The 27,506-nt window shown below is 43.2% G+C and overlaps 1 protein-coding gene across 1 annotated transcript; it reads left to right on the forward strand.

Annotated features, from left to right (window-relative positions):
* Positions 1 to 1,784: 1,784 nt before the first annotated feature.
* LOC123376172 (calcium-activated chloride channel regulator 2-like) lies at positions 1,785 to 27,151 on the forward strand. Its single transcript, XM_045027983.1, has 14 exons — positions 1,785 to 1,955; positions 3,977 to 4,114; positions 6,068 to 6,218; positions 8,440 to 8,548; positions 9,397 to 9,565; positions 10,368 to 10,595; positions 14,938 to 15,165; positions 16,268 to 16,445; positions 18,318 to 18,424; positions 20,578 to 20,802; positions 21,740 to 22,010; positions 24,067 to 24,237; positions 25,192 to 25,431; positions 26,403 to 27,151. The coding sequence occupies exons 1-14, from the start codon at positions 1,785 to 1,787 to the stop codon at positions 26,813 to 26,815; spliced, it is 2,799 nt and encodes a 932-aa protein (XP_044883918.1). The 3' UTR covers positions 26,816 to 27,151.
* The last annotated feature ends 355 nt before the right edge of the window (positions 27,152 to 27,506 follow it).

A 27,506-nucleotide genomic window follows, 5' to 3' on the forward strand; every position in this document is an offset into this window, starting at 1 on the left:
CCTGGAGCGGGGTCCCTCACTCGCTCCGGGGGGCCCGGCAAACTCTTGTGCAGCCGGGCGCAGGAGCTTCTGCCGCTCCCGGTCTTCGCCGGCGGGGGGTCCTTCCGCTCCGGGGCGGAAGGACCCCCCGCTGGCGAATTACCGCCGAAGATGGAGCGGGACCCGCCGCCAACGTGCAGCCCGGTCTTCGGCGGTAATTCGGCGTCGGGGGGCCCTTCCGTTCCTGGACCCGCCGCCGAAGTGCCCCAAAGACCTGTGGCGGGGCCCCCCTCCGCCAAATTACCGCCGAAGACTGGGCTGCGCTTCAGCGGCGGGTCCCGCTTCGGCGGTAATTTGGCGGCGGGGGGGGCCCCGCCGCGGGTCTTTGGGGAACTTCGGCGGCGGGTCCAGGAACGGAAGGGCCCCCCCGCCGCCGAAGACCCCGGGCCCCCGGAATCCTCTGGGCGGCCCTGTTGGCCACTGTCAGAAGACAGGACACTGGGCTAGATGGACCATTGGTCTGACCCAGTATTGTCATTCTTATGTTCTTAACAACCTAATTAATAAGTAATGCATCATATATAAACACACAGAGACATGCTCCTTATTAACAGAAAAAATAAGAGATATTTCCTAGTTTGTCACACATGTATTGCTCTGTCTTGACTTGTCAAAAACTTAACACTAAATCCTGGATCAGAGTTCCCAGGCCTCTTTTAAGACATCTTACCACATGTTCATTGGAAAGCCAGTTGTACTGGTGCCATTACTCATTTCTTGTGAGTCATTTCAAAACTCTCAAATCTCAGCCAGGAACCTTAAGATGTACAGGGAAGTATCTGAGTCTAAAATAAGAGAGTCAGCCATCTGGGCTATTTGTTGGAGACCTTTGAGATTTTAAAAAGAGGCAGAAAATACCTTTAGTTCTATTCCTCTTTTCTTAAGCAACTTTTCAAAGTCTACATGTGTTTATTCACCTGAGTTGTTCTATTTTTTTAGTTTGGCTTCTGTATTTGATAATCCTAGCTATTTTCCCCCTTAGATAACAGACAGATACAATCCCTGAGCCTGGTTCTGATATTATCCTCTTGGGGCTTGGCTACACTTGCGAGTTATAGTGCATTAAAGCAGACCCTAACTCCTGAGGAGTCCACACTGGCAAGGCACATAGAGTGCCTGGACTCTGCAGCTGGAATGCTTCTGGTAATCCACCTCCACCAGAAGCATAAAGCTTGCTGCACCCTGGCTGAAACGTCTGGGGGTCAGTGTGGCTGAACTTTGACACCATCTCAAATCTGTTAAAAACATTGTTGGGGAAGAAAAGTTATTATCTGATCTTATCAGATCATTCATTAACCAATGTGTGTAATGGAGGGCACATCTGGGATCACCATGTCCACAGAGCTAGCAGGGGGCCCCTTCTCAGGAGGGATAATCAAGACACAAATTAAGTAAAACCTCTCTTACATTACCTGGCACTTAGCATGTGCTCATCACTAAAGCAGTTTGGAACCAGATCAGCCCAGGAAGGTTGGGGATCTGTCTCTCTGCTCTGCCAGGGCGTGGAGAGTTAGCAAGATGCTCTCTTGCTGGTCCCACTGCGGGAGGGGGTGGAGGAAAACGGGCGAACAGGTTAGGAGCCCCGTCTAGGGTGAGGTGAGCTGAGCCAGTTGCTAAACCGCCCTGTCCCGCTCCACGGAGGAGCCGCGCTCCTCCCTCCTAGCCAGTGAGCTTGGCAGCCCAGCCCCGGCACCGGGCAAGCAGCAGGGCGACTGTGCGGGTCTGAGTCCCCCATTGCCTGCGGGATGCGCTGCGGGGACGGGGCTGCTGCTGCTGCAGGCTGGCTGCTGACGCTGCTCACTCTGGCGGCCGCCCGGGGCGCTGCGGTGCTGCTGCAGGGCAATGGCTACGATGGGCTACTTGTTGCGATCAACCCGCAGGTGCCAGAAGACCAGAAACTCCTCGCAAACATCAAGGTAAGAGGCCCCACGTGAGGTCTCAGTTCGGCTCGAGCTCTTCCTGCAATACAAAGCGGCTTCCCTGCAGCTTGAATCGTCCTACAGCTTACCCTTCCCCCCAGAGTAGCACCAGTTCAATAAGGCAGCAGCAAGCCGGTGCAATGCTGGGTTGGGACAGTCCGCTTGTTAGCACACAGTCTCGCTTTCGTTACACCCCCGGGGCCTTCACCTTCCCTTGTGGGCTGCAGAAATGCTTGAGGGTTTTTTTTTAAAAAGAGTCTAACCCCGCTAGGTTTTCACAAAGTATTTTTCATCGAAAGCTGCAAGGAATTCCTTGTCGCAGGCTCACCGCAATGAAGCAAACTCCTGATATTAATGGTGATGGGTATTTTAAAAAAACCTATGTGCAGTAATACACCACTAACTCTGTTTCTATGGATGACGTTATTGTCAAGGTATAGATTCAAATAATGAATGTGGGGTGGCCCTGCTGAAGCTGAGCATCCGCCCAAGGCAGGGCCACCCAGAGGATTCCAGGGGCCCGGGGTCTTCGGCGGCGGGGGGCCCTTCCGTTCCGGGACCCGCCGCCGAAGTGCCCCACAGACCCACGGCGGGGACACCCCCCTCTGCCGAATTACCGCCGAAGTGGGACCCGCCGCTGAAGTGCAGCCTGGTCTTCAGCGGTAATTCGGCGGCAGGGGGTTCCCGCCGCGGGTCTGCGGGGCACTTCAGCGGCGGGTCCCGGAACGGAAGGGCCCCCCGCCTCCGAATTACCGCCGAAGCGGGACCCGCCGCGGATGTGCAGCCCGGTCTTCGGTGGTAATTCGGCGGAGGGGGGCCCCCACTGCGGGTCTTCGGGGCACTTCGGCGGCGGGTCCTGGAAGGGAAGGGCCCCCCACCTCCAAATTACCGCTGAAGACCGAGCTGAACTTCGGCGGCGGGTCCCGCTCAGTCTTCGGCGGTAATTCGCCAGCGGGGGGTCCTTCCGCCCGGGAGCGGAAGGACCCGCCGCCGGCGAAGACCGGGAGCAGAAGAAGCTCCTGCGCCCGGCCCCGCAAGAGTTTTCTGGGCCCCCCGGAGCGAGTGAGGGACCCCGCTCCAGGGGCCCCGAAAAACTCTGGTGGGGGCCCCTGTGGGGCTCGGGGCCTGGGGCAAATTGCCCCTCTTGCCCCCCCCTCTGGGCGGCCCTGGCCCAAGGGCATAGGGTATAACAATTTTTTTAGATAAAGATTGGATATTTTTCTAAGACATCTGCTCTAGGAATCATAGCGGAGAAGTTCTATGGCCTGTGTTTTAGTGGAGGTCCGACTAGATAATCACAATAGTCCCTTCTTGCCTTAGACTCTGTTATGCATTTAGTATTTTGCTAGTGTGTTTTGCTACGTTCATATCCATGTGTTCATCTAAGAAGGTGTGGCCTTCAACAGGCCCAGAGTTTCAACATGAAAGGGAATCTGCAGTAACAGCTCCAAAGACAGTTGTTCTCCTAGTTCCACTCCTGACTGATATTGTGAAAGTTATTAAGGCAATTATAATTGCCCAGACAAGTCCCGGACAGTATGTATGTTTAACCTGTCTCATTAAAACTGACCTTAAGTGAGATTGTTCAAGCTTAGTTTATACCAGTAGGTTACACAAATGTTATGCTTTATAGTTTGCAATTGTATTTATCACCAAGAGATGATCTGACTAGTGGGTGAAGCTGAGGTGCAGGAATCAGATCTCAGTTTCTGGCTCTGACACTGATTCTCTCTGTAGCCTTGTTACGACCCTTATGTGACTCAGCTTATTGGCCTGTAAAGTGACAATAACAACATTTATTTGAACCTCACAAAGGTGGTGTGGGAGTTAATTCACATTTGTAAAATATATTGCAATCCTTGGATGAAAACACTGTAAAAAAGTGAAGTAGTTAATTTTTTTCTTCTGATTGTCCAGTAACTTTTCTACAGATCTTGCTGCGCAAAGTAATATACACCACTGACCTAATGCCCCAGTGACTCCAGTAAGTTTATTTTTTAATTTCATTTTATTACTAGGAAATGATAACTGAAGCTTCTTTTTATTTGTTCAATGCTACACAAAGAAGAGTCTATTTCCAGAATATAAAGATTTTAATACCTGCTACATGGAAAGCAAACAGTTATGGGAAACCAAAGCATGAGTCATATGAAAAGGTAATATTTAAAGCCTGTCTTGGAAACTGAAGTACCATCATGAGCATGTTTTAAAAACAAATGTTCCTTTTACCCTATGGACACTAAACATCCATTTTCACCATTGAGTCTCTACCCTCCCCATGCCAGATATACACCTCTCCCCCCCCCAGTGCACAAAAGCTACGTCACTGCACCAAGGCCCTGCTGTCTGCTCCTCTTCTCGCCCCCTTCTTTCACTCTTGACTGTTTGGATGGCAAGAATGAAGGCTCATTAAGGCATTTCTGGATGTGACTTCCCCTTGACTGTCCTATCTCCAGCTGAGGATGCTGCTCACCTACAAAACCTCTGGACTATATCAGTATTCACAAGTAAAAAGTCACCCAGTGGGCAGGCTTGCTGTTCTGTAAATCCACTTAAATATGTAGTTTGTGCACATTCCTTCATGCCCCTGGATAGCATTAAACCCAGAGATTCTCTGAATGTTTTTGTTTGAAGTCACCCCAACAGTAGGTACAGGCAATCTGCCCTACCGGTGTTATACAGCAGTGGTTCTCAACCAGGGGTCCAGGGCCGCCTGGGGGGTTGTGAGCAGGTTTCAGGGGGGACCACCAAGCAAGGCCAGCATTAGACCTGCTGTGGCCCAGGGAAGAAAGCCAAAGCGCAGGGCCCCGAGCCCCACCACCAGAGGCTGAAGCCTGAGCAACTCTAGCTTCACAGGGCCACCTGTGGCATGGGGCCCTGGGCAGTTGCCTTGCTTGCTACCCCCGAATGCTGGCCCTGGCTTTTGTATGGAGAAAAACAGTTATTGTGGCATGGGTGGGCCAGGGAGTTTTAATAGCATGTTGGTGGCGTTGAGCTGGGGCTCACAAAGAAAAAGATTCACTGATCATTATTTCTGACATATGTTTTCTGACTGGGGAGAAAATATTAGAGAAAAATAAAGAAAAACTTGTTTGGCTAATTATTTGAATGAATGTTATCAATACTAGGTAAAAATAATGTTAAAATGATTTCCAAAATAAGTTAATGTGTTTCTACTGTCACAGAGAGAGAATGTGTAAAATAGCACTTTTGAAAGGAAGAAACTGGCTACATACTAGAAAGGAAACAAGTATGAAGGGGGGATATGATAGAGGTCTATAAAATCATGAGTGCTTTAGAGAAAGTAAATAAGGAAGTGTTATTCACTCCTCCTCATAATACAAGAACAAGGGGCCACCAAATGAAATTAATAGGTAGCTGGTTTAAAACCAACACAAGAAAGTAGTTTTTCACGGAACGCACTGTCAACCTCTGAAACTCCTTGTCAGAGGGTGTTGTGAAGGCCAGTACTATAATGGGGTTCAAAAGGGAGCTAGATAGATTCATGGAAGTTAGGTCCATCAATGGCTATTAGCCAGGATGGGCAGGAATTGTGTCCCTAGCCTCTGTTTGTCAGAAGCTGGGATTGGCTGACAGGGCATGGATCACTTGATGACAACCTGTTCTGTTCATTCCTTTTGGGGCACCTGCCATTTTGGCCACTGTCAGAGGACAGGATACTGGGCTTGATGGACCTTTGGTCTGACCCAGTATGGCCGTTCATATGAAAAGAGTATTATCAAGAAAACTGCACATGTTATAAAAGTATTTGCTGGCCTATGGTGTCTGTTTATTTCTATATGTACAGGGACTGATTCTTATTTACCTTAAGGCCATTTTACACACTTTAGTCACGTAAGGAGGCTGGAGTATGAGTCTAAATGTAATTTTCTCCCACGTTAAGGTCCCTTTATTCTCCAGAAAGTTTTAATGTGGTCTTAGTGTAAATGAAAGTCAGACCCAGAATGTTTTTGTTTATGATTTGTATTGTAGTAGCACTTAAGGGTCCCAGTCACGGACCAGGACCCCTTTGTGCTAGATGCTGTACTTACATAGAACAAAATATTACTGCACATAATTAATTAAACAAGACATTTTTGTAATTTTAGGCAGAGGTCATAGTTGCTGCTCCTTATTGGAAACATGGAGATGAGCCGTATACCCTACAATATGGAGAATGTGGAAACATGGGAAAATATATACATTTCACACCTAACTTCCTAGTAAATGATTATTTGATTGATGTCTATGGATCACGGGGTAAATTTACTAAATCATTCTTAATTTTCTGTTTTTATTCTCCTTTGTGTTCGGCAAAAGAGGTGTATCTATGAGGACTCTATAAAGTAGTTGCTGTCACTTTCACGTGTGTAGAAGTGTAATTACTAAGTATGCCAAGAGTCGTAATAATACTAGGTACTTGTATTGCTCCTTCCATCTGAAGATCTCAAAGTGCTTTACAAACATTAATAAAACCTCACACCACTGTGAAGTAGGATATTGGGATCTCAGCACTTTGCAGGATTGAGATATTTCCCCCCTGCCCAAAAATACACTTTATGTAGAGCTGCTGTACAATAGTCCAAGTTTACCTCTCCTCAGATGTGTGGCCAAAAAAATCATAGAAATGTACATGAGGTCATAGATCTAGTCTATTCTCTCTGCGCCAGGGCATGCTTAAATATACCTATACTATCCCTATTAAAAATCATATGACATGAAATCCAGAGACAAGGTGGGTGAGGAAATTTCTTTTATTGGACCAACTTCTGTTGGTAAAAGAGACAAGCTTTTAAGGTCAGGTCTGAAGAAGAGTTCTGAGGAGCTTGAATACTTGTCTCTTTCACCAACAGAAGTTAGTCCAGTAAAAGTTACCTTACTCACTTTGTCTTTCTCATATCCTGGGACCAACATGGCTACAATAACACAGCAACTATTTGTGACATCCAGCCAATTATAAATATGGAAAACTGATAGTATTCCAAAAATTATTTTTGTCAGGATTGTCCACTCTTTACACGGGGCATGAAGTTAATTTTGTTAAATGCAAAAGCACATATTAAATGCAATTATATCAATGACCTAGATAAGTACTCATTAGGGTAAAAATGCTGTGAGTAGTCCCAATGAAGTCAGTGGGACTACTTATGTGAGTAATGCAAGTAGGCTTTGGAGAAGTACTTACTGGGCTGGCTAAGACAATGTTACCTCTTTCTCTTCCTAATAATTGACTTTCATGATTCATGGTTGTGCCACTTGTGAGCTTCGAGGTGGTCATCTTTGCAATCACTTATGTGAGTGCCTGAGTAAGGGTTTGCAAGACTGAGTCCATGAACGTTAAAAAGTCAAGGAGTGCCAAAGTTGTCATAGTAATATTAATTCATTTGCATTGCACTGTGTATTCAAGCATACATGAAAAAGCTTAACTAGTAATTTAAAATTACTAGTGTAATTTTACTAGTCTTCAATGTGTAATTGAAGCATGGAAAATTAGAGCCCAAGTTGAACTTGGGTTTTTGTTATTTGTTTTGTTTGTTTTTTGAGCAATTCTCTTCTGAAGAAAGTCTGTCAATTGAATAATGGTGTGTGAAAACTGTGGAAATTATTAAAAACTTGTCTCTATTTCACTTTGGGTAAGACTGCTCCCCAAACACAGACATCACATAATGAGCATGGGGATGAGTGAGTACCCATTGCAGAGAGCTTGACTGAGAGATTTAATTTTTCTGTGAGTTTCAGTTCAGTGACTTTTTCCCCATCAAATAGATGTGAAAATTCAAATCCAAATTATCTTGGCAATGGGCCCATTTTCAGGGGAAAATATGTGCAAAATTTGCATGCAAGTACCATGTCTGAATTCATAATAAAATGGGGGAAAAATGGAAAATTGCATAGTTGAACCCTTTGCTGCAAATGTTTCACAGATGTCTCTCTAGCAAGCACTACTTGCAAACCCCATATTAAAATTGTATAGGGATTTGCTTTTGCCCCATTCCCTTGGCATCTAAAGAACTCAGTTCACCTAAAAGAAAATCAAGGAACCAGGAACCTTAAGTCTTTAATTACTGTTCATTGTGCACCTTCCAACAATTTCAATGCATATTTAAAAACAAATAAACAAACAAAAAAACCTCATTGCACATCTGCGTCAATATAGGTTTAGTGCAAGCCCAGATATATAGTAAAGTTAGAAGGTAATTTTCAAAGAAATAAAAGCCAAGACTTTCAAATGAGAGTGTCTAACGTTAGCCATATTTAAGCACCAATATAAATGGCTTGATTTTTTATTTATTCATTTATTTTGAAAAATATTGAGCACCCACTCTCTTACTGTTCCACAGTGGGATGTGCTGGGTACTCAACAATTCTGACAGTTACTATACATCTTTGCTGGTTGGTTTTATTTACAGTGATCTGCAATGGCAAACAACTAGAATACATCTTACATTATCCCTTAAGTTTCCATGTACTATTCCCACAGGCAGAGTTTTTGTCCATGAATGGGCCCACCTTCGATGGGGGGTATTTGACGAGTATAATAATGAAAAACCTTTCTATATAACTGGACAAAATCAAGTTAAAGTTACAAGGTAAGTTATTTTACTCTTATAAATTCCAGTTCTGATCGGCTTTAGAAATATGGGTTTCAGTAGGGTACAAATCTGCTTTGTTTCTGTAAACTTTTGAAGTGTCTCTTTTTCTCTTAGTGCCTATTTCACCCCACATAAAAATATCCTACCTACACTGTAATTAGTTCATATGAATTGTATTAATTATTATCCTTTCCTTACTCCACATTGCATTTTCCTCTCTTAATGCCGTTGTGCTAGTTGTTTGTCAAGGACACTGAGCCTGATTTTCTTCTCCTGTAGACTCAGAATTGCTCTCAATCTGGAGAGGCAGATGTTCAGCAATTCACTTTCCTGTCACTCCATCTATTTGGCTATCTGTCAGCTGCCTGTTCCTTTTCTCTGCTGCCTCCTTTTTCTCTTTTCATTTTCCTAGTTGTCTTCTCTTGTCTAATCCCTCCCAATATTCTGCAGGCCCCCTTCTTTCTTCCAGAGCTTCTTGTGCTGGACTAGTTTTTCCTCACCTTCTCTATCATTACTGCCTCAGAGCTGGTACCATCACTGCTACGTGACCTGCTCTCACCCAGTGGGATTGTCTCTGTTCATCTTTTTTCTCCATGCTGCCTCTCTTCCCATATGCCAGGGCTGGGCATTAGAAAAAACAGCAACATTGTGTATGGAATACATTTCTACAAAAAATACCTCTTCAAGCACATTAATTGTGTGTAACTCATTAAGGCCATGATCCTGCAATTAGGCTCTGCCCAGTGGACAACTGTGTCATTAAAGTCAGTGCTCCACTCATACCCATAACTGGGGCCTAACTCCAGTCAGGAAGTTCTAAATGATAAATATTCTTTCATTCCCAGGTGTGCGTCTGACCTTACAGGGATCTACATCTGTGAAAAAAAATCCTGCACTGAAGGAAATTGTGTCATTAATCAGCTGACAGGACTTTTTAAGGAAGGATGTGCATTTATTCCTGAGAGAACTCAAACTGCAAAGTCATCAATAATGTACATGCAAAGCTTATCATCTGTAAGTATAATCACAGAAAAATAGATTTTTCTACAAGCCACTCTACAGTTGCAAATATTACACTTTATGCTCCTTTTAGAAACGCTAAGTGTCTTTAAACCTTTATCTCAGTAAACAAACTGTTGAAAACATTTCTACCAATGAATGCTGACCTGTTTTCTCTATACTGATGTCTAATTATATATGACAGTCCATAATAAAAATCTAGAATATCTTTTGGACCCCTGGTATATTTCACAAATCAGACTCTGCTTTTCACACCATTATAGAAATGTACATTGTATGTATTTGTGGATGTCACTAAACTAGGATCATATAAGCAATGTTGTTGTTTCCACAGGGGCAAATTCTGTAATCCTTACTCAGGCAAAAGTTCCAGTGACTTTCATTGGAGTTTTGCGTAAATAAGGACTGGGCTCAGATTTTCGTCTTACTCATGATGGGTTAAATTATACTTACATGGCACTGGCATGCTGGACATGAGAGAGAAACACACTGCCTAAGCAGTAATATTGATTAGAGGCCTTTCTATGGGGCTGCAATAGTTTAATGGATTGGGTATGTGACTGCGAGAGAGAATTTCTAGGTTCTGTGCCTCACTCTGCTGTTAATTTGGGTAGCTCATTTAACCTGTGTCAGTGCCTCAATTATTGTGTTGGTAAAACAGATATAATAAAGTTAACTGAAAGTGCTCATGGCTCCTGTAGTAAAAGGCACTATATAAGTCCAAATTATTATTTTTCTTACATCAGTATTTGTATTCTTGTGTTGCCGCCTTTATTTCTTTGTTTCCCATTTCTAGGTTGTTGAATTTTGTAATGAAGGTAACCATAATAGAGAAGCTCCCAATCTGCAAAACAGAATGTGCGACTATAGAAGTACATGGGATGTAATAATAAGCTCTATGGACTTTAATAACACCCTTCCAAGGACCAACACCAGCCTCCCACCTCCTCCTACCTTCTCATTGTTACAGAAGAGAGACAGAGTGATCTGTTTAGTTCTTGATGTTTCCCACAGCATGAATGGGGTAAATTGTCCATCAGAAATATTTCTATCTGTTTATTGTAAACACATTTGACTTGTTTACATTATACATTCAAACACCTTATCTATACTAACCAGGGACTATTTTTTTGCTGAAGAAATTTTCAATCCTGTTATGGGGTGGGTGGGGGTATGTGTGAGCACACGTGTTTAAAAAACAACAAAACATGTATTGTAGAGATTATTAAGGCTAAGATTTAGTCACAGCTATTTTTAGTACAAGTCAGGGACAGGTCACCGGCAATAAACAAAAATGAATGGAGCCCATGACCTGTCTGTGACTTTACTAAAAATAACCGGGGTCAGAGGCTGAGCCCCCCCACCCTGGCGGGGAGCACAGCTCTAGTTTTAGTGGCTGCAGCGGGGGAGCACAGCTACGGAGGAGCGTGCAGCCCCTGCTCCTGAGCTGGCTGCAGCTGCAAGACAAGAGTGTGCGGCCCTGGTGGCAGCCCTGGGAAGCTGCAGCCTGTGGACACATGGCTCCCTCTGCAGCTGCCAGCAGGGGCATGCAGTCCCAGCTGCAGCATGGTCCCCACTGCAGCCCCCAGGCAGTAGCGTAGCTAGGGGGGGAGCGGGGCAGCAGCCACTCCCCCACTGAGCACAAGTAGCGCCTTGTCAATTTCTTGGTGCCTTTTTAATTTTTACTCACCTGGAGGGAACAAGGGGAGCAATTTGAAAAAAAAAAAAAAAAAGGCGCCACCTGCTGCGGCGCTTTTACTCACCCGGCGGCGCTCCGGGTCTTTGGTGACACTTCGGCAGCGGGACCTTCACTCGCTCCGCAGGTCTTTGGTGGCATTTCGGTGGCGGGTCCTTCAGTGTTGCCGAAGACCCGGAGCGCCTCCTGGTGAGTAAAAGCGCCACAGTGGGTAGCACCTTTTTTTTTTATTGCTCCCCCGGTTCCCTCCACCTGGCTATGCCACAGAGCAGAAGCCACAGGCTGAGGCACAGCGGGGGTGGGAGGTGTGCAGTTGGTGGGGGGTGGGGGACGCAGACCCTGCTCTAGAGCTGGCTGCAGCTGTGGGACAGGGTGGCTGGGGCTGCAGCCCCTGCCAAGCCCCAACCGCAGTGGGGGAGGGCAGATGGCCCTGGGATGTAGTGAAGGGGCGTGCATGGTCCCCGCTGCAGCCCCTGGTGGAAGCCGTGGAGCTGGAACACAGCAGGGGACGCAGCCACAGGGAGTGCACAGCTCCTGCTCCCGAGCTGGCTGCAGCTGCTGGACAGGGGCTCACAGCCCAGCTGCAGCCCCCTCCCTCCCCCCAGCCACAGAGTGGGGGCTGCTTCCAGCCCTCCAGCCCCAGGTGAAGGGCAGGGATGCAAAGTCCTAGATGGGAGAATGAAATTTGAAGACTGAAAACTGATAAAAATTTCAAAGTTAGCCTCTGATTTTGAGTGCCTTAGTGTTTGGGTATCCAACTTTAGCCAAGATATTGTTAGTCGTGCTGAGAAGTCACAAATTCTCTTGGATTTCAATGGGTGCTTACCATCTACCAAAACCAGGCCCAAGGTGTCTCAAGTTGGATTCCAGACACTGAGACAGTTAAGACCAAAGATCACTTTAAAAATGTTTCCTTTTTTCTTTATCCCCAAATAAACAGGAACCCAAACCAGTACTGTCCTGTATAACCTGCCTGACCCCAACCCGTTCAAACGTTGGCTATGTTTGGATTTAGAATGCGTGACCCATTGCCTCATTTTCCAGGTTATGGATGTTATTGGATCCAAAAGATGGGAAAAAATTCTGCTTCAGAAATTTAAGTCCTACTCCTAGCCCTCAGGTGGCTCCCCCTGTTAAAGAACTCAGCTAGGAAGCCCTCTCTATATAAGCTATCTGCATATAGCAGTGGTTCTCAACCTATTTACCACTGTGGGTGGCCTTCAATGTCTTATGTGGGCCACATCTGATACTACCTGTAGAGCCCTGAGGATGTCACATGGGCTGCAGCTGTGTGCTGATTGGGCCGCAGGTTGAGAACTACTGACATAGACAGATATACATGGCTTTTATACAGAACTCTTATAACACATTCTGTTCTTTCAGGCTCCCACTTATGGTTGTTGCCATTCTCTTGGGCTCTCTCCTGCCAGTGGGGGGCTGCTGGAACAGGCTACCATTTCTTCCAAGGGTATGCTTACACTGGGAGTGTGCTTCCCATCTTAGGTAGAGAGACACGTGCAAGCTCTCCTCCAAATAGCATAAGAAACAGAGCAGTGTAGCTGGAAGTAGCACATATGACCGCTCAGGCTAGTGACTTGAGTACAAACCTGCCTAGACACTATAGGTACCTACTTGGGCGGTTAGTCTGACCTGTGCTACCCCTAGGGTTGCCAACAATCTAATCGCACAAAACCAAACAGCACTGCCCCGCCCCTTCTCCAAGGCACCGCCCCTGCTCACTCTATCTCCACTCCCTCCATCGCTCATTCTCCCACACCCTCACTCACTTTCATCAGGCTAGGGCATGGGATTGGGGTGTGGGAGGGGGTGAGAACTCTGGCTGGGGGGTGTAGGCTCTGGGGGGGGCAGGGATGAGAGGTTGGGGGGGGGCTCCGGGCTGGGGCAGGGGGTTGGGGTGCGGGCAGGGATGCAGGCTCCAGGAGGGAGTTTGGGTGAGGTGATTCCAACCTGGGGCAAGGAGTTTGGGAGGAGGAGGGGGTTAGGGTTGCAGACTCCAGCCGGGCAGCACTTACCTGAGGCAGCTCTCGGAAGTGGTCAGTATGTCCAGCTCCTAGGTGCAGGGGTAGCCAGGTGGCTCTGCGTGCTGCCTGTGCCTGCAGGAGCCGCCCCCGCAGCTCCCATTGGCCATGGTTCTCCCATGTGGAGCCTCCTTGGCCACTCCCTGCACTGAGGAGCCGGACATGCCAGCTGCTTCCAGGAGCTGTGTGGAGCCAGGGTCAGCAGGGAGCCTTAACATCCCGGTCAGCTATGATGACCAGAGCCACCAGGGTCCCTTTTCAACAGGGTGTTCCGGTCGAAAACTGAACACCTGGCAACCTTAGCCAGCCCTGGCTACACTGCTATTTTTAGTGTGCTAGCTCAGCCAGTCTGTCTGCTGGAGCTGGGAAACATGCCGCCAGCTGCAGTGTAAATATACCTAGGAGCTGCGGCAGCCTGGCCTTGCTGACTGCTAGCACTACCCGTACTCATCTCACTATTACCTTGTGTTTCCACTCTCTGTCTGTTCTATACATCTCTTGTTTCTCATGCTATGCTTAGATTGTAAGTTCTGTTGGGGGCAGGAACTGTCTTTGTGTTAGGCATATAAGGTGCGTACTAGCACAGGCTCTGCCACAATACTCCTATATCACTACTAATTGTAATAAAGTAGAATTACAAATCCCAGAAAACCTTGCCTGGGAATCTATTCCCCCGGTGTTTTGTGTGTGAGGGAGAAGGGTCAGCTGCCATCTTGATAGAAGATGCCCATTGGATTACGAGGAAGTATGGGAACCATCCCTTAGGGTGCCATTTTTTGCTTCCAATCAAGAAAGGAATTCCTTCCCATCTCAACTGATTCTCTCTCTCAGAAACCCTCAGAGTTTAACTGGCCTGCTAAGGTAGGGTGATCAGGTGTCCCGATTTTATAGGGACAGTCCCGATTTTTGGGTCTTTTTCTTATCTAGGCTCCTATTACTGCCCCCACCCCCGTCCTGCTTTTTCACACTTGCTGTCTGGTCACCCTACTGCAGGTAGGAATCCTGAGCTGTAATAGAGCTGCTTTCCTGCAGTCAGCCCACTGGCCAGCTTCTCAGGACTCTACCGTAGCTTCCCTTCTACTGATTAGATATTACCTTAGCAAGTTTCTTATTCAATCTAACTCACTTTTCTTCATTGAACATGACAGCAGCTGGCTGGGACCATCTGTAAATACCTGGGACTGTTCCAGCCGAATCAGGGCTGTTACCAGCTCTGTAATTTCTATTGACTCCGTTAACCTTTTGTAAGCGGAAGGGGCATTGCCTGTGTAGCTGATCCGGTACCAGACTTCATACTGCAGGGCTCATTTGTTTCATCCAGCCTTTGAAGAGAGGTCAGGGAATTCGGAGTATAGGCTCGTGGGGGTGGAGGTAGAATTTGACTATGCTACTGCTAGGTAAAGCTGATTGATCTGCAAATTTTGGTTTTGTAATTTTAAATAATTGATAGAGCATGCAGAGCCTGTCCATGGGCACCTTTTATTCTAAATTGAAACTAGTTTTTGAATATGCAGTATTTTATGTTGTTTTTCTCTAAGATGCTGTTCTTTTCAGCAGATAATTTAGAGGTGCCTGGTTTCATTATTGCGAATTATTAATAGCACTGTTTGCTTTGAATGTTTTATATATAGGATGATCGGATCAATCGACTGCGTCAGGCAGCAGAATTGTATCTACTGCAAGTTGTTGAAGACAATTCTTATGTTGGTATTGTCACCTTCAATAACGAAGGAGAAATCAGAAGTCAGTTGCGTCAAATAGTCAACAAGGACGTACGGAAACAGCTTGCTTCTTACCTACCCACTGCAGCACCTAGTGGAGGAACAAACATTTGTGTGGGTCTGCAGCTGGGATTTGAGGTGAAGTAGTGCAAGCACTATTTCTGTTTGCATCACTTGTGAAGTCACTAATTATGAACATTTCTGGGTTTTTGTTGCTATATCAAATGGAGTCTGTTGATTATATTGTTTTAAATAACTTTTATTGGTTTTCCACTATACATACAATACGTTTACAACCTACTAAATATTATAACTAATAAAAAATTGATATTTCAAGGCAGGGTATTAGGTTTTTTTAAAAAATAACTTTCCTTTAATTAGTTTACATTGCACAGTCTTTCTTTCATAGATTTAATGATCTGTGTTTTAACATGCAGTTTTAGCACTAGAAATCACCCAAATGAAAAGTTTCTGAACTCTCCAAAACTCTTTCATCTACTATTGAAAATGCAGTTCTGCTTTGATAGGTGATTAAACAGCAGTGGCACTTCTTACTCTGCAGACCTGCTCCCTGTGTGTACTTAGAGTCATATCTGCCAACACTAATGACTAAAATACATTTTAACTACTTTTTACTCCTGTTTACCCTACAGGGTCAACACAGCAGAGCGAGTGAGTGGAATTCCGTTATTTCTTGTGCATCAACAGCTCCAATCAGTTGCACCTATGCAAACACACTGAATGTTGCATGGGTTTAGCCAAGGACATAATTTGGCTAGCAAAATCTTTATTACTGGTGGATGGTGAATTAAAAGGAAAGAATCCAGCATGACATTCCGAGTTAGCAGGGATGATAGATAAAAATAAATACAATAAAAAACAGCTGAGCACATTTGATATGGAAATACTTTGAGAAACAACAAGCCTAGAACCCCTGGATGCTATTTAATGGTATTTATGTCCTGCACAAGTACACTGGGAAGGGGGTAAAGTTGAAGGCGTTCCCTGTGCTCATTCCTTCTGAAGTTTACCTATACAGGACATTCTTAATTTAGCTGATATTATTTCTTCACTCCATAATATAATAGATACGAAATGCAGAGAAATTGATGAATATAAGAGAACTTGCATTATGTTTGCTTTGATATACTTCTTCTTACAATGCCATTTTCCTGTACCTGTATGTGCAGAGCATATAATGTACATTTTTTCATATTAATACTTAGTGCTCTATTATCAGGTGATTAAAAAACAAGATGGAAATATATATGGTTCTGAAATTATATTACTGACAGCTGGAGAAGACGGTGGGATAATTGAATGCTTTTCTAACGTAATTAACAGTGGATCGATCATTCACACCATTGCTCTTGGCCCATCTGCTGCTAAAGAAGTGGAAAAATTAGCCCATGAGACAGGTAAAAAAATTTTTTACAAACTGTCCCCAGTCCTGTAAACACTTGGCTCAAATAGTAAAGTAAACAGAGTAAAGTTAAGTAAATATATAGATGTTTGCTTGACTGTGGAGCTGTCCCTCTTGTGTTTGTTTTAACCAATCTGTGGTTGTTTGCTGTGTTGTAGCTGTCTCTCTCAAACAATCTGGACTACTATGTAGGTAGTGTCTCTGTACTCTGAAGGAACTACTACTAAAGAATACTGCTTTTGCAGAGCTGAACTGATAATTCATCATGAGTAGTTTGTCAATTTTTCCCTCTTTATTTTCTGTTTGAAATGTCCATGAGCAGACTTCAAGACTCTCACATTTAGACATTATTCAAAATTATTTGCAAATTTCTTATTCCTGTATAATTGCTCACTAACAGTTCATTCCTAATATTTAACATACTGATTTTTGTGCTGCATTGGTAAGATACATAAGTCATGTGGTAATGCTTCTGTTCCTTGATTGGATGGCTTATTTAACGAACTTACATGGCTAGACTCTGAGTATTTTAGCAGAATATAAAAATGAAAATTGAATTTCAGTGACTAGAGAAGCCTCAAGCTTAAAATTCCTTTTTCCATCTCAACCGTTTAGATGCCTGAGATCAGTGAGACAAACTATGAGTAAGGACCATTTGTCATGGGTGAAATTAACCCTTGTGTGGAGGGCCACCCCAAAGATTGAAGTGGGACTTAATGTATACCTTGTGTTGGCCCTCTTTACAAAGGTGAGATCCAGGGCCTAAGTTCTAAGTTTCCAAAAGTGAACATTAATTTTTGGAGTCTTCGTTTTTGCGTAGCCATCATTACATGGCTAGCAGGGGCGGCTCCAGACCCCGGCATGCCAAGCGCATGCTTGGGGCGGCATGCTGCGGGGGGCGCTCTGCCGGTCGCCAGGAGGGCGGCAGGCGGCTCCGGTGGACCTCCCGCAGGCATACCTCCCGTGGTCAACCAAAGCCGCGGGACCAGCGGACCCTCCGCAGGCACACCTGCAGGAGTTCCACAGAGCCGCCTGCCGCCCTCCTGGCGACCGGCAGAGCGCCCTCCGTGGCATGCCACCCTACTTGGGGTGGCGAAATTTCTAGAGTCGCCCCTGATGGCTAGGGTTGCATAGTCTAACCCCTGCTCACACAAATAGCTTTATTAAAGCCGAGGGGGTCTAATTATGTAAGAACTCTCCAGCATGAGTGAGGGCACCAGTAGCTGGCCCTTTGTTTTAAACTGGGCACTCACAAATGGAGGCATGCAAAATCATTAGTCACTTTTGAAAGTGCTGATCACCCACACCTCTATTTTAAATCAATAGGACCGTTGGGGGCTGAACACCTTTGACAACTAGGCCAAATAGGTCTAAAGTTACTGGGCACTAAAAAATTCTGAGGTCCATAAAAATGAGGCCACTTTTGGAAACTTGGCCCTAAATGTCTAAGCAGTGTCCAATCCTGTAATCCTTATTCATGCATAAAGCCTTCGTCACAAGTTGTCTCATTTAGTAAGGCTTAGAGGATTGGGTCTGTAATGCAGTGGGAATGCATCCTGTAAATAATGTAAAATGACTACTACAATTTTTAAAATCAAGAGAGTCATTGAGAGATGGCACATTTAGATTGTCACTCTGATGAGACCTATTTTGAAAGCAGCGGGAGAGCTTTTGGTCACCAACTATTGAAGTCCATGTTTGTTATGTGGCAATCCTCATGTTGCTTTGAAAACATTGGGCTAAGATTCTTGTGGCGAGTTCGTTCTATATCAGTAAAATCTGGGTTCATACATCAAGTACGTCAAAAGACTGTAAAATAGCTAAAATTGAGTTTCTATTACAGAATAAAAACTGTACTCTATTTCAGGGGGCTTAGCGTTTTTTGCCTCAGATAGACTGGACTCCAATGACCTAATTGATGGTTTCAGCGCAATTTCATCAGGGAATGGAGATACTTTCAGTCATTCCATTCAGGTCTGTCTTGTAACCAGTTTTAATGCTTTGGTTTCCCAGTTTATTCACTAGCATTGTAGCATTAGTAAAACTTTTGTATTACGCTGTATAAATGTATTTTGAAAGAGGCATGGAAGTAGTAATTAAGGATGGGCAAACCAGTTCAGGCAAAATAAGAACTGAACCTCCTGTAAGGTTTTGATCAATTCACAAACGCTTCTTTTCCCTCTTTGCTGTGGGCTGACAGGTAGGAAAGATGCAAACTTCTCTAACCCTCCTTTTGCTGTGACCACCACTCTCACCTTTACAGGACAGCTGCTGGGCCTAGCTGGGTTTCTGCTAGGCACTGGTCGGTTCACTTTGAGTTCTTGTACAATGTGCTGTGCTTTAGCATTTTACCACAAGCTCTGCTACATGCTAGAGCACATGCACTTCGTCATATGGAGGTGTGTGAAAGTTTGCAGCAGGTTCAGCTGAGCACCATGCATCACCTAGTGATACTCCTGTCTCCTCTTGAGCCTCTGTTTGTATCTCCACCATGGGCTTCTTTTGTTGGTGTGCAGAGAAGGATGTGGAAATAGATTGCCAAGAATTCCATCTGAATCAAAGTTTTTAACCGTATCCAGTGTCATCCTCACTACTAACAACATTGCTGTAGAACAACGTGACTATGCCTGGAATATTGAATACAGCTTTGGTACTCTGCAGCATAAAATAGATATTGTAGAGAAGAGTTGACAAAGTGTAACTAGAAAGCTCTGAACTCTGAAGGATTTGTCATACAAATAGGTATGTAGGAAGCTGAACTTGTAATACAGAAAAACAATGTGCGTGACACCAGCAGGGAAACAAAGAAGCTTCTTTAAAGGTGATGTGCTAATGATTTAAAGGAGGAAATATGCAGATACTGTCAGAAGAGTGAGATGTACTAGAATATTGACTCTCAATAAGAAAAGGAGAATACTGTGAATGCACAATTTGACCCAATCCTCCAGCTGGCGTGTATAAACTTAGCTTAATTGAATATGGGCATCTGTACAGATAAAATATGTGCTGCTTTAACTACCCTCGTAGTGTTGATGAAGATACACCAGTATAAAAGTGTTTTATACTGATACAGCTATTCCCGCACAGGAAAAGGAATAAGCTATCCCGGTATAAGACACCTTTATACCAGCACAACTGAGTACACACTACAATTGTACTGGTATAACTATTTCAGTAAAATATCCCATCTCCTGACTGAAATAGTTATGGTGGTGCAACTTTTTCAAGTAAAAACAACGAGGGGTCCTTGTGGCACCTTAGAGACTATCAAATTTATTTGGGCTTTCATGGGCTAAAACCCACTTCATCAGATGCATGGAGTGGAAAATACAGTAGAGCAGTATAAATACACAGCATATGAAAAGATGGGAGTTGCCTTACCAAGTGGGGGGTCAGTGCTAACGAGCCAATTCAATAAAGGTGGAAGTGGGCTATTCTCAATGGCTCGTTAGCACTGACCCATCCAGGGAACCATCCAGGAACTGTGGCTCACCCAAAGAATGGGCTCCTATCTCCTCCCAGCTGTCTTTATTTTTTTGCCTTGCAACACACTGAACTCTCTGTCAGCACTCAACAAATAATTAATAACACGAGAGGCCAGTTCCAGCCCTAGTACATGAGTCCACCAACTCTGCATATTTAGACAGCCACAGAAAGTTTTGCAACTTTGGTTCCTATCCTTTAACCAGTTACTAATCCATGAGAGGACCTTCCCTCTTATCCCATGACTACCTATTTTCCTTAAGAGCCTTTGGCGAGGGACTTTTTTCAAAGGCTTTCTGAAAATTTAAGTACACTATGTTCACTGGATCATCCCAACATATATTTGAGCTTGTCAGAAATTCCATGTAGTAGAGAGAATTGTGTGCACCATATTGGGAAGAAAGCCATTGGGCCTGAATATCCTTTCATTTATACCAGTGTAACTTCTCTGATTTCAGTGGAATTACTGCTGAAATATATTCAGAATGAGAGGAAAATTATGAAGACAAATGTCTTAATATGTATTTTGTCCTATTTAAGCATGAGATTTTATTTTTAAGGGTAAAATAGAAGGTCTTATCTGGGGGAAAATGCACTTTTTTTTTTAATCTAGTAATTCTGTTTTGTTTTTTTTTCTCTGATAGATTGAAAGTGCTGGTGAAAGGACTGAGAGCTATAAGCAGTTTAGTAGGACAGTGACTATTGATAGTACAGTAGGAAAGGATACCTTCTTTGTAGTAACGTGGCAGACTGCTGAACCACCGAGGATCACTCTCCTTGATCCCAATGGAAAAAACTACACCAATAAGGACTTTGAGGTTAATACAGTGTTGCAGGTAGCTCGTCTCCAGATTCCGGGAATTGCAGAGGTAGAAATTAACTTCTTTCTTTTGTCATTTGATCATAACCAATGTGTGAAACATGAATTATTTAAATTGTAATCACATATGGAATAATTAAATAGAGTGTGATATGATGATTCTGTCACATTGCAATTTCATAACCTTTTGTTTTACCCACTGAACAGAAAAATAGGTCTCTTTAGATTTAAAAGAGACTTTAAAGCTCATACACATCTTATTTTTACTTCCTTTACAATAGAATTCACCTCCACATCCCCCAACCCCTCACTGCTATGCAGGGGGTCCATTTTCTTCCTTTTTATTTCCATGTCTGATATGTAGCACCAAAAGGATTGAAATGATTTGTTAAAATTTACAAAGCCATAATTGAAAAGAACCTGTGATTTAAAAAAAATCAAGTTAAAAGGCTCAAGAATAAAGGAAAAGGAGAGAGAGATCTCCAGAGATTAAAAGGGGCATGTGAAGACTGAACTAATCCAGTGTGTGTAATTCCTTTTGAAACACTCACAAAATTAGTGCATGTTAAAGTTGCTAACAAGATTTGTTAAAACAATGACATCCAGTGCATCAGTTTTTTGTTAAAATTTATATATTTCCGAATTATTCTTCTGAGCACTCAGACTCCATGAGACTAGAGGTGCTGAATTTTATAACACTGAAGGGCATGAATCTGTAAACCCTTCTTCATATAAGTAATCCATTGAGGCCAAAGGAGACTACTTCAATGAGTAAAGATAACTCGCATGTGAAAGTCTTTTTAAAATCCCACTCTGTGACAAATTCGGTCACTCTTAGTCACGCAGAGTAATATTTACTCAGTCATTTAAATGAGGCTATCGGGAGAGTAAGGTACTCAGCACGAGTGAGGATGTCAGAATCAGGCCCAAAATTAAAATCCATGATCAAGGGGGCGTTCTTTAATTTTAAAATATTGTTTTTTCAGGTTGGGGAGTGGACCTACGCTCTCACGAATACTCACCCATCCCCTCAAGCTCTAACTATGACAGTGACTTCCCGAGCAGCAAACTCTACTATACCTGCAATAAATGTGAAAGCCCATGTCAGTAGTGATAGAAACGAATACCCTAGATCGATGGTTGTTTATGCACAAGTCAGTCAAGGACTTTCACCTATTCTTGGAGCAAATGTAACTGCCGTTATCAAACCAGAGACTGGAGATCCACTTATCTTGGAACTTTTAGACAATGGTGCAGGTAACGAGGCTCTTGTGCCATGTTGCAATTTTACAAAATAAAATCAAAGGGCTATCTTAATTGCTAATGCATTGTATGATTTTTAAACAATGTGCTGAGAGATACTGGCCCTGATTTCAATCTCACTTACATGAGTGCAACTGACATTAGTGGAATTACTCCTAGTTTAGGTCCCTGTTCTGCAAAGCACTTCAGCATGCACTTAATTAAAAGCATGTGAATAGTCCCACTGAAGTGTTAACAGAGTTCTGGTGTATACTGTATTTGAGTGAGGGCCCAGTCTTCTACTCCCCTTCAAATGGAGGGACATGGATGGTGTCTGTACTTGTAGTATAAAGCCTTTAAGGGCCAACCACGCCAAACACACATTACTTCTTAGTAATAAGTATTTTGCAGGATCAGGCCCTTAAGTTTCTTGCCCTGAGGAGCTAACAGTTTGAGCCTGATTCTCCAGTGCCTTGCATCTGGTGCAATCGTTTGCATCTATGTGAAGTGGTGTAAAACATCACCATTCTGATTTAGGTGTAAAACATCACCATTCCCACCCATTATACATTTGCTTTGCACTGCTTTAAATGATTATGTGAGGTGCAAGGCACTGACAGATCAGTCTTTGTCTATGTATTTTGTGAAGCAATGTGTATCTCTGTGCTGCACCATACTTATTATAAAGGCTTTCTATAGACAGTTGGTAATTATCACTTCATAATTTTATTGACTGACATTTCTGTAAATTGGGAGGTGACTTATACATTGTTTTCTTTTGTATAATTATCTAGCATTTGCAGCTATGATGAATCTAATCCCAGTTACAGCACCATTTATTGAATTTACTCATTGCTGTCATCCTTAGAGCTAAGGCCCCAGTCAGAATCCAGTTGATGTCACTAGGACTCCATGTGGGAATAAGAGCCCCTGCCTGAAAATCCCTTTGTAGCACTGAGACCTAAGTGTTTTCAGCTTCTCCTCTGGACCTTTATTTATTTCCCTGCCCCCAGCCTCCTCAAATCTTCCTCTGTTGCTGTTGCTTCAAAAAGGATACTTAGCTTCTCGCTTCTGCAGTGTGTGGCAGCTGAATCTGCTGTAACTGTTTCTGAAAGCACAGATTATAGGTGAGAGGCGCCCAGGAAACTAAAGATTTTAATGTGAATGGTGCTCTTGACTTGTCATCTGTTATATGCAGTTTATGCGACTACACTTCCTACTGAATCATACTCACATTTGGCTTTTTGGCATCTTCAGCAATTTTAATGGTGTATAGCCAGGGGAACAAATGTGCTGCGGGCTGTCTTTTGTTGGCATGCAAGGCCTTCCAGAACAGGCTGTAACTAGGGTTTTATTTGGTTCATAGTTCACATCAAGTCATAACCTGCCAACGGTGATGTGCTACCAATAATTAACGAGGGTTCCCATAAAAATTTTACGATGCAACCAACTGCCAAGTGTATATATGCTTACAGGAAGGAAGTATGAGGGAATTAGGAATCTATTCTTTCTCATAACCACTGAGAAAGGAGGCACTACCAATTGCCTCACAACCTCCCTTCAATTTTTGGCACTATTTTAATAAAGACCTCCCTGGATCTCCCTCCCACTGCACAACCGTGCCTGCCTGTTGAAAGCATAATACTTGCATTGCTGTCTTTTAACTGAGCATTGTGGTTTGATTCTGTGGCCGTTTTCTTACGATGGTCTGACTTTGGCTCACTTGGCTTTAATGATATAGTTGTATGATCATCTATGGTGGGAAGCAATAGGCCCAGGAGATGAAAATCCCTTAACTCTCCCATGCTGAGAAATCAGCTGCTCCCTCAGTCAGTATCCCTCAGGGTGATAAGCAAACGTTCTAGTTCCCGATTGCATTCTCTTGGTCACTTTATAAACAGCCTGGGCAAAATAATTCTCTGATTTTGTACAGCACCAAAGTCAATGGAGTTGCATGGGCTATAAGTCAGAGCAGAATTTGCCTCCATCCCCGCCTTTGAGTTTCCTTCTAACAATGAAGAACTAACTAATGCAGAAATTTCTTTGTGCTAATTCTGTTTTTTATGTCTAGGGTCAGATGTTGTCAAGAATGATGGTGTCTATTCCAGGTACATCTATTCTTTCTCTGAAAATGGCAGATACAACTTGAAAGTACGTGTTCAACAAGCTAACAAGACTGTCAGAGCACACCCCACAGTGCTATGGAGTCATTCTATGTATATACCCGGTTACATAGAAAATGGTAAGATGGAGTAATGCGGAGTGAGGCATGTAAAACAAACTCCGTTGTGGATACACTGTAATAAATAACGGCATCACATTCTCTCAAACACTGATAAAGGGCATTGGAGCATTGACATCCTTGCTAAGAGATCTTCATAAGTATAAGGATCTGCCCAGCTGGATGATATTAGTTTTGGATGCTTTTCAGCAATTGTTTTAACTAAATTCTGCCCTTTCTACACAGGAACAAAAAAATGGTAGCTAAAACCGTGTTTAAAGTAAGTTTTAAAATCATTATTTCTTAGAACACTACTTTTGTAATGTAGATGGCACCTTAGAAGGAATAAATCCACACGGATGTTGGAAGTTCTCCTGCCTCTACATCTGTAAAGTGCCATATACCCCAATGGCACTGGAAAATCATAATCAATCATCTTACATTCAGAATTGTTATAAAGGTTTAGCAAATGTCAAACACGTAACATTTTATGCTGAGTCCCAACTACTTCACTTAGGTATTATTTTCATTCTCATTAATTCAGTATTCTTGAAGATACAGAGAACATACTATGGAGTGATTCTGGTCTCCCAACACCACTGAGTTCAATGGAAACAACACGGAGTCCGGTGGCACCTTAAAGACTAACAGATTTATTTGGGCATAAGCTTTCATGGGTAAAAAACACACTTCTTCAGATGCAGGAAGAAGTTGTTTTTTTACCCACGAAAGTTTATGCCCAAATAAATCTGTCTTTAAGTGTCACCGGACTCCTCATTGTTTTTGTAGCTACAGACTAACACAGCTACCCCTCTGATACTTGAGTTCAGTGGAGTTATTCCTGATTTACAGCTGTATAAGTGAGATCAGAATTGGGGTCATTATATCTTCAGAGCTCCGTAATGTGAAAATGTTGAGACAAGTCCAGTTGTGGGTGAGGTTTTATGTTAATTTTGTTTGTGTATGTGGCTGTAGGTAAGATCCAGATGAACCCACCAAGACCCTCAGTGATCAGTAATGAAGATATTCAAACCAGAGTAGGTGGCTTCAGCAGAACAGCTTCAGGAGGCTCCTTCATAATGTCTGCAGTTCCTACTAGACCCCATACTGATGTCTTTCCACCATGTAAAATTATTGATCTTCATGCCAGAACAGCCAACGATGTGATTATTTTGTCATGGACAGCATCAGGGGATGATCTTGACCAGGGGCAAGGTATGTTTGATGGTTTGTCACTTGTCATCTGATTGCAATGGAATTGCTGTGGCTGAAACAAATTTTCACTGGTTCCGCTTAACTGTGTCACAAAAACTTGCAACCACAACCATTTTGTACAGAGAAAAGACACCTTTTTTTAAGTGTCAGTACAGGTTTTGCCTGTGCAAACCAATATGCTTCTGAAGCATGAGAGCAAGTGAAGAAACTTTCTGAAATTTTTATCCACTATTTCTATGGTGTTGGTATGAAAAAAAAAGTCATTATGAACCAGTATGCTACCCATAAATGACCTATATGTGCCATTCCTGTCACTCAGCATGAAACACAGCATACACAAGATTTTGGGGGAATTCGATCCTATTGAAGTCAATAGGAGTTTTGCCATTAACTTCAATGGGGCCAGAATTTCACTCCAGGTTTTGGGGTGATTTTGGACTGATTAGGCCAATGGGTTTTAAAAGAATTGCAAAAGTGGTGCTTGCAATTGTGATGGAAGGCTTTACCTCCATAATATTGTGGTATTGCTTTCTGAACAATCACAGAAGGGAGCCATGTGGTCTCCAAATGTGAAGGGAGAGAGTGGAGTGAAGAGTGAAAGCCTTTGACTCAATAATTTTACTGTAATTTTACTACTTCATTCTAGGCTGAATTGAGTGAAGTTGGTAGGGCTGCGAGGCTTTGGGTGAGGACAGAATTATCCCATTCTGGCTATTAAATTCAATGTCGTGAATCTTTGTTTTCAGTGAGATTTCAAGTTCACAAGTGTTTCCTCAAGTCTCCCTCAAGTTAGCAGAGCAAGTGTTCTGTTATGGGGTCTGTCCAGCATGCAACCTTCACTGTTCAGATGGTTGAATTGGGTAACTTGTGCTGCTAACAATTTGACTGCTTCTAAAGGAACAGATCAACAGTTTCAATTACAGGGTTAAATACATGCTGTATAATCTATGTTGACATATTTCCATTTTCAGCTGCAAGTTATGAAATAAGAACAAGTGAAAGTCCTCTGGAACTAAGAGACAACTTTGATAAAACTATGCTAGTGAATACTTCTGATTTGACACCTCAGCATGCTGGGTACAAAGAAATATTTGTATTTAAACCAGAAGCTTTTGCAACAGAAAATGTCACCATCATCTATGTGGCTGTACGTGTCATTGATAAAGCCTCCCTGCACTCTGATGTATCCAATATTGCACAAGCAGTGAAGTTTGTTCCCCCAATGGATTATCTCACTGGTAATATTGAGTACAGTATTTCAAGGATAGTGTTGCTAGGATTTGGGTTAATAACAGCAATTTGCCTTATTACAAGTGTAACCATATGTGCTTTAAAGAAAAGGAAGAAAGTGGTTAACACAGAAACGGCAACAACTCTACTGTGACTTAAGGTGAAAGTTTGGATGATGTCTACTTATTTTTCTAGTAGCTGTTTCGATTGTTTTTTCAAAAGCTACATAAAATAATTGCACTAGTACAGAAAAGGGTGTATAAAAACAATTGTAAAGCCATAATGCAGAACTATATGAAACTGCTGTGATTTAGTAGTATCATATTGCATGTACACTGCATTGTATGTACTGCATATATACACCCTAAACTTATGCCACTTAGAGCTTTATGCCACTTGATTACATATTTTTATATATACAGTATGATGAAAAAAATGTAATTAAATTATTCATTCAATGTCTTAAATCTATATGCAAAAGAAGACGTACAGTGAGGTTTCCTGCAGCTGCCTGTATGGTGAATGCTTTTATTATTCAGTTCTCATGCATGTCATGGTATCCGGAGGGCGCAGTTGTTTAGAAGTGCACCCATTTGGAGGATGTGCTGTGGCAGGAAGGAGCTTCATGCTGGTCCTTGCCTGATTGCTCTCAGTGAACCAGGAAAGTACCATATTTAGAGGGGACTAAAGTGCACGAGTGAAAGAAGTTTCCAAGGAATGCTGCAACCCAAGGAGCTTGTTCACTGAGAAAATGCAGTTGCAAATCTGTTTTCAGCCATTTAGAGTCAAACTCTCATAAAAATACTTGCAAGAGTTTGGAACCATTGAACCTCAAAGTTAGACAT

Source organism: Mauremys mutica, chromosome 8 (assembly GCF_020497125.1).
Source record: "Mauremys mutica isolate MM-2020 ecotype Southern chromosome 8, ASM2049712v1, whole genome shotgun sequence".
In the NCBI taxonomy this organism is placed as follows: Eukaryota; Metazoa; Chordata; order Testudines; family Geoemydidae; genus Mauremys; species Mauremys mutica.

Bases quoted from the DNA above. Each gene is read 5' to 3' on its own strand.
- LOC123376172 (XM_045027983.1), top strand. From the start codon at position 1,785: ATGCGCTGCGGGGACGGGGCTGCTGCTGCTGCAGGCTGGCTGCTGACG. The intron at 8,549-9,396 runs GTAAGTTATTTT...TTTCATTCCCAG, and splicing joins AATCAAGTTAAAGTTACAAG to GTGTGCGTCTGACCTTACAG. The intron at 22,011-24,066 runs GTAACGAGGCTC...TTTTATGTCTAG, and splicing joins ACTTTTAGACAATGGTGCAG to GGTCAGATGTTGTCAAGAAT.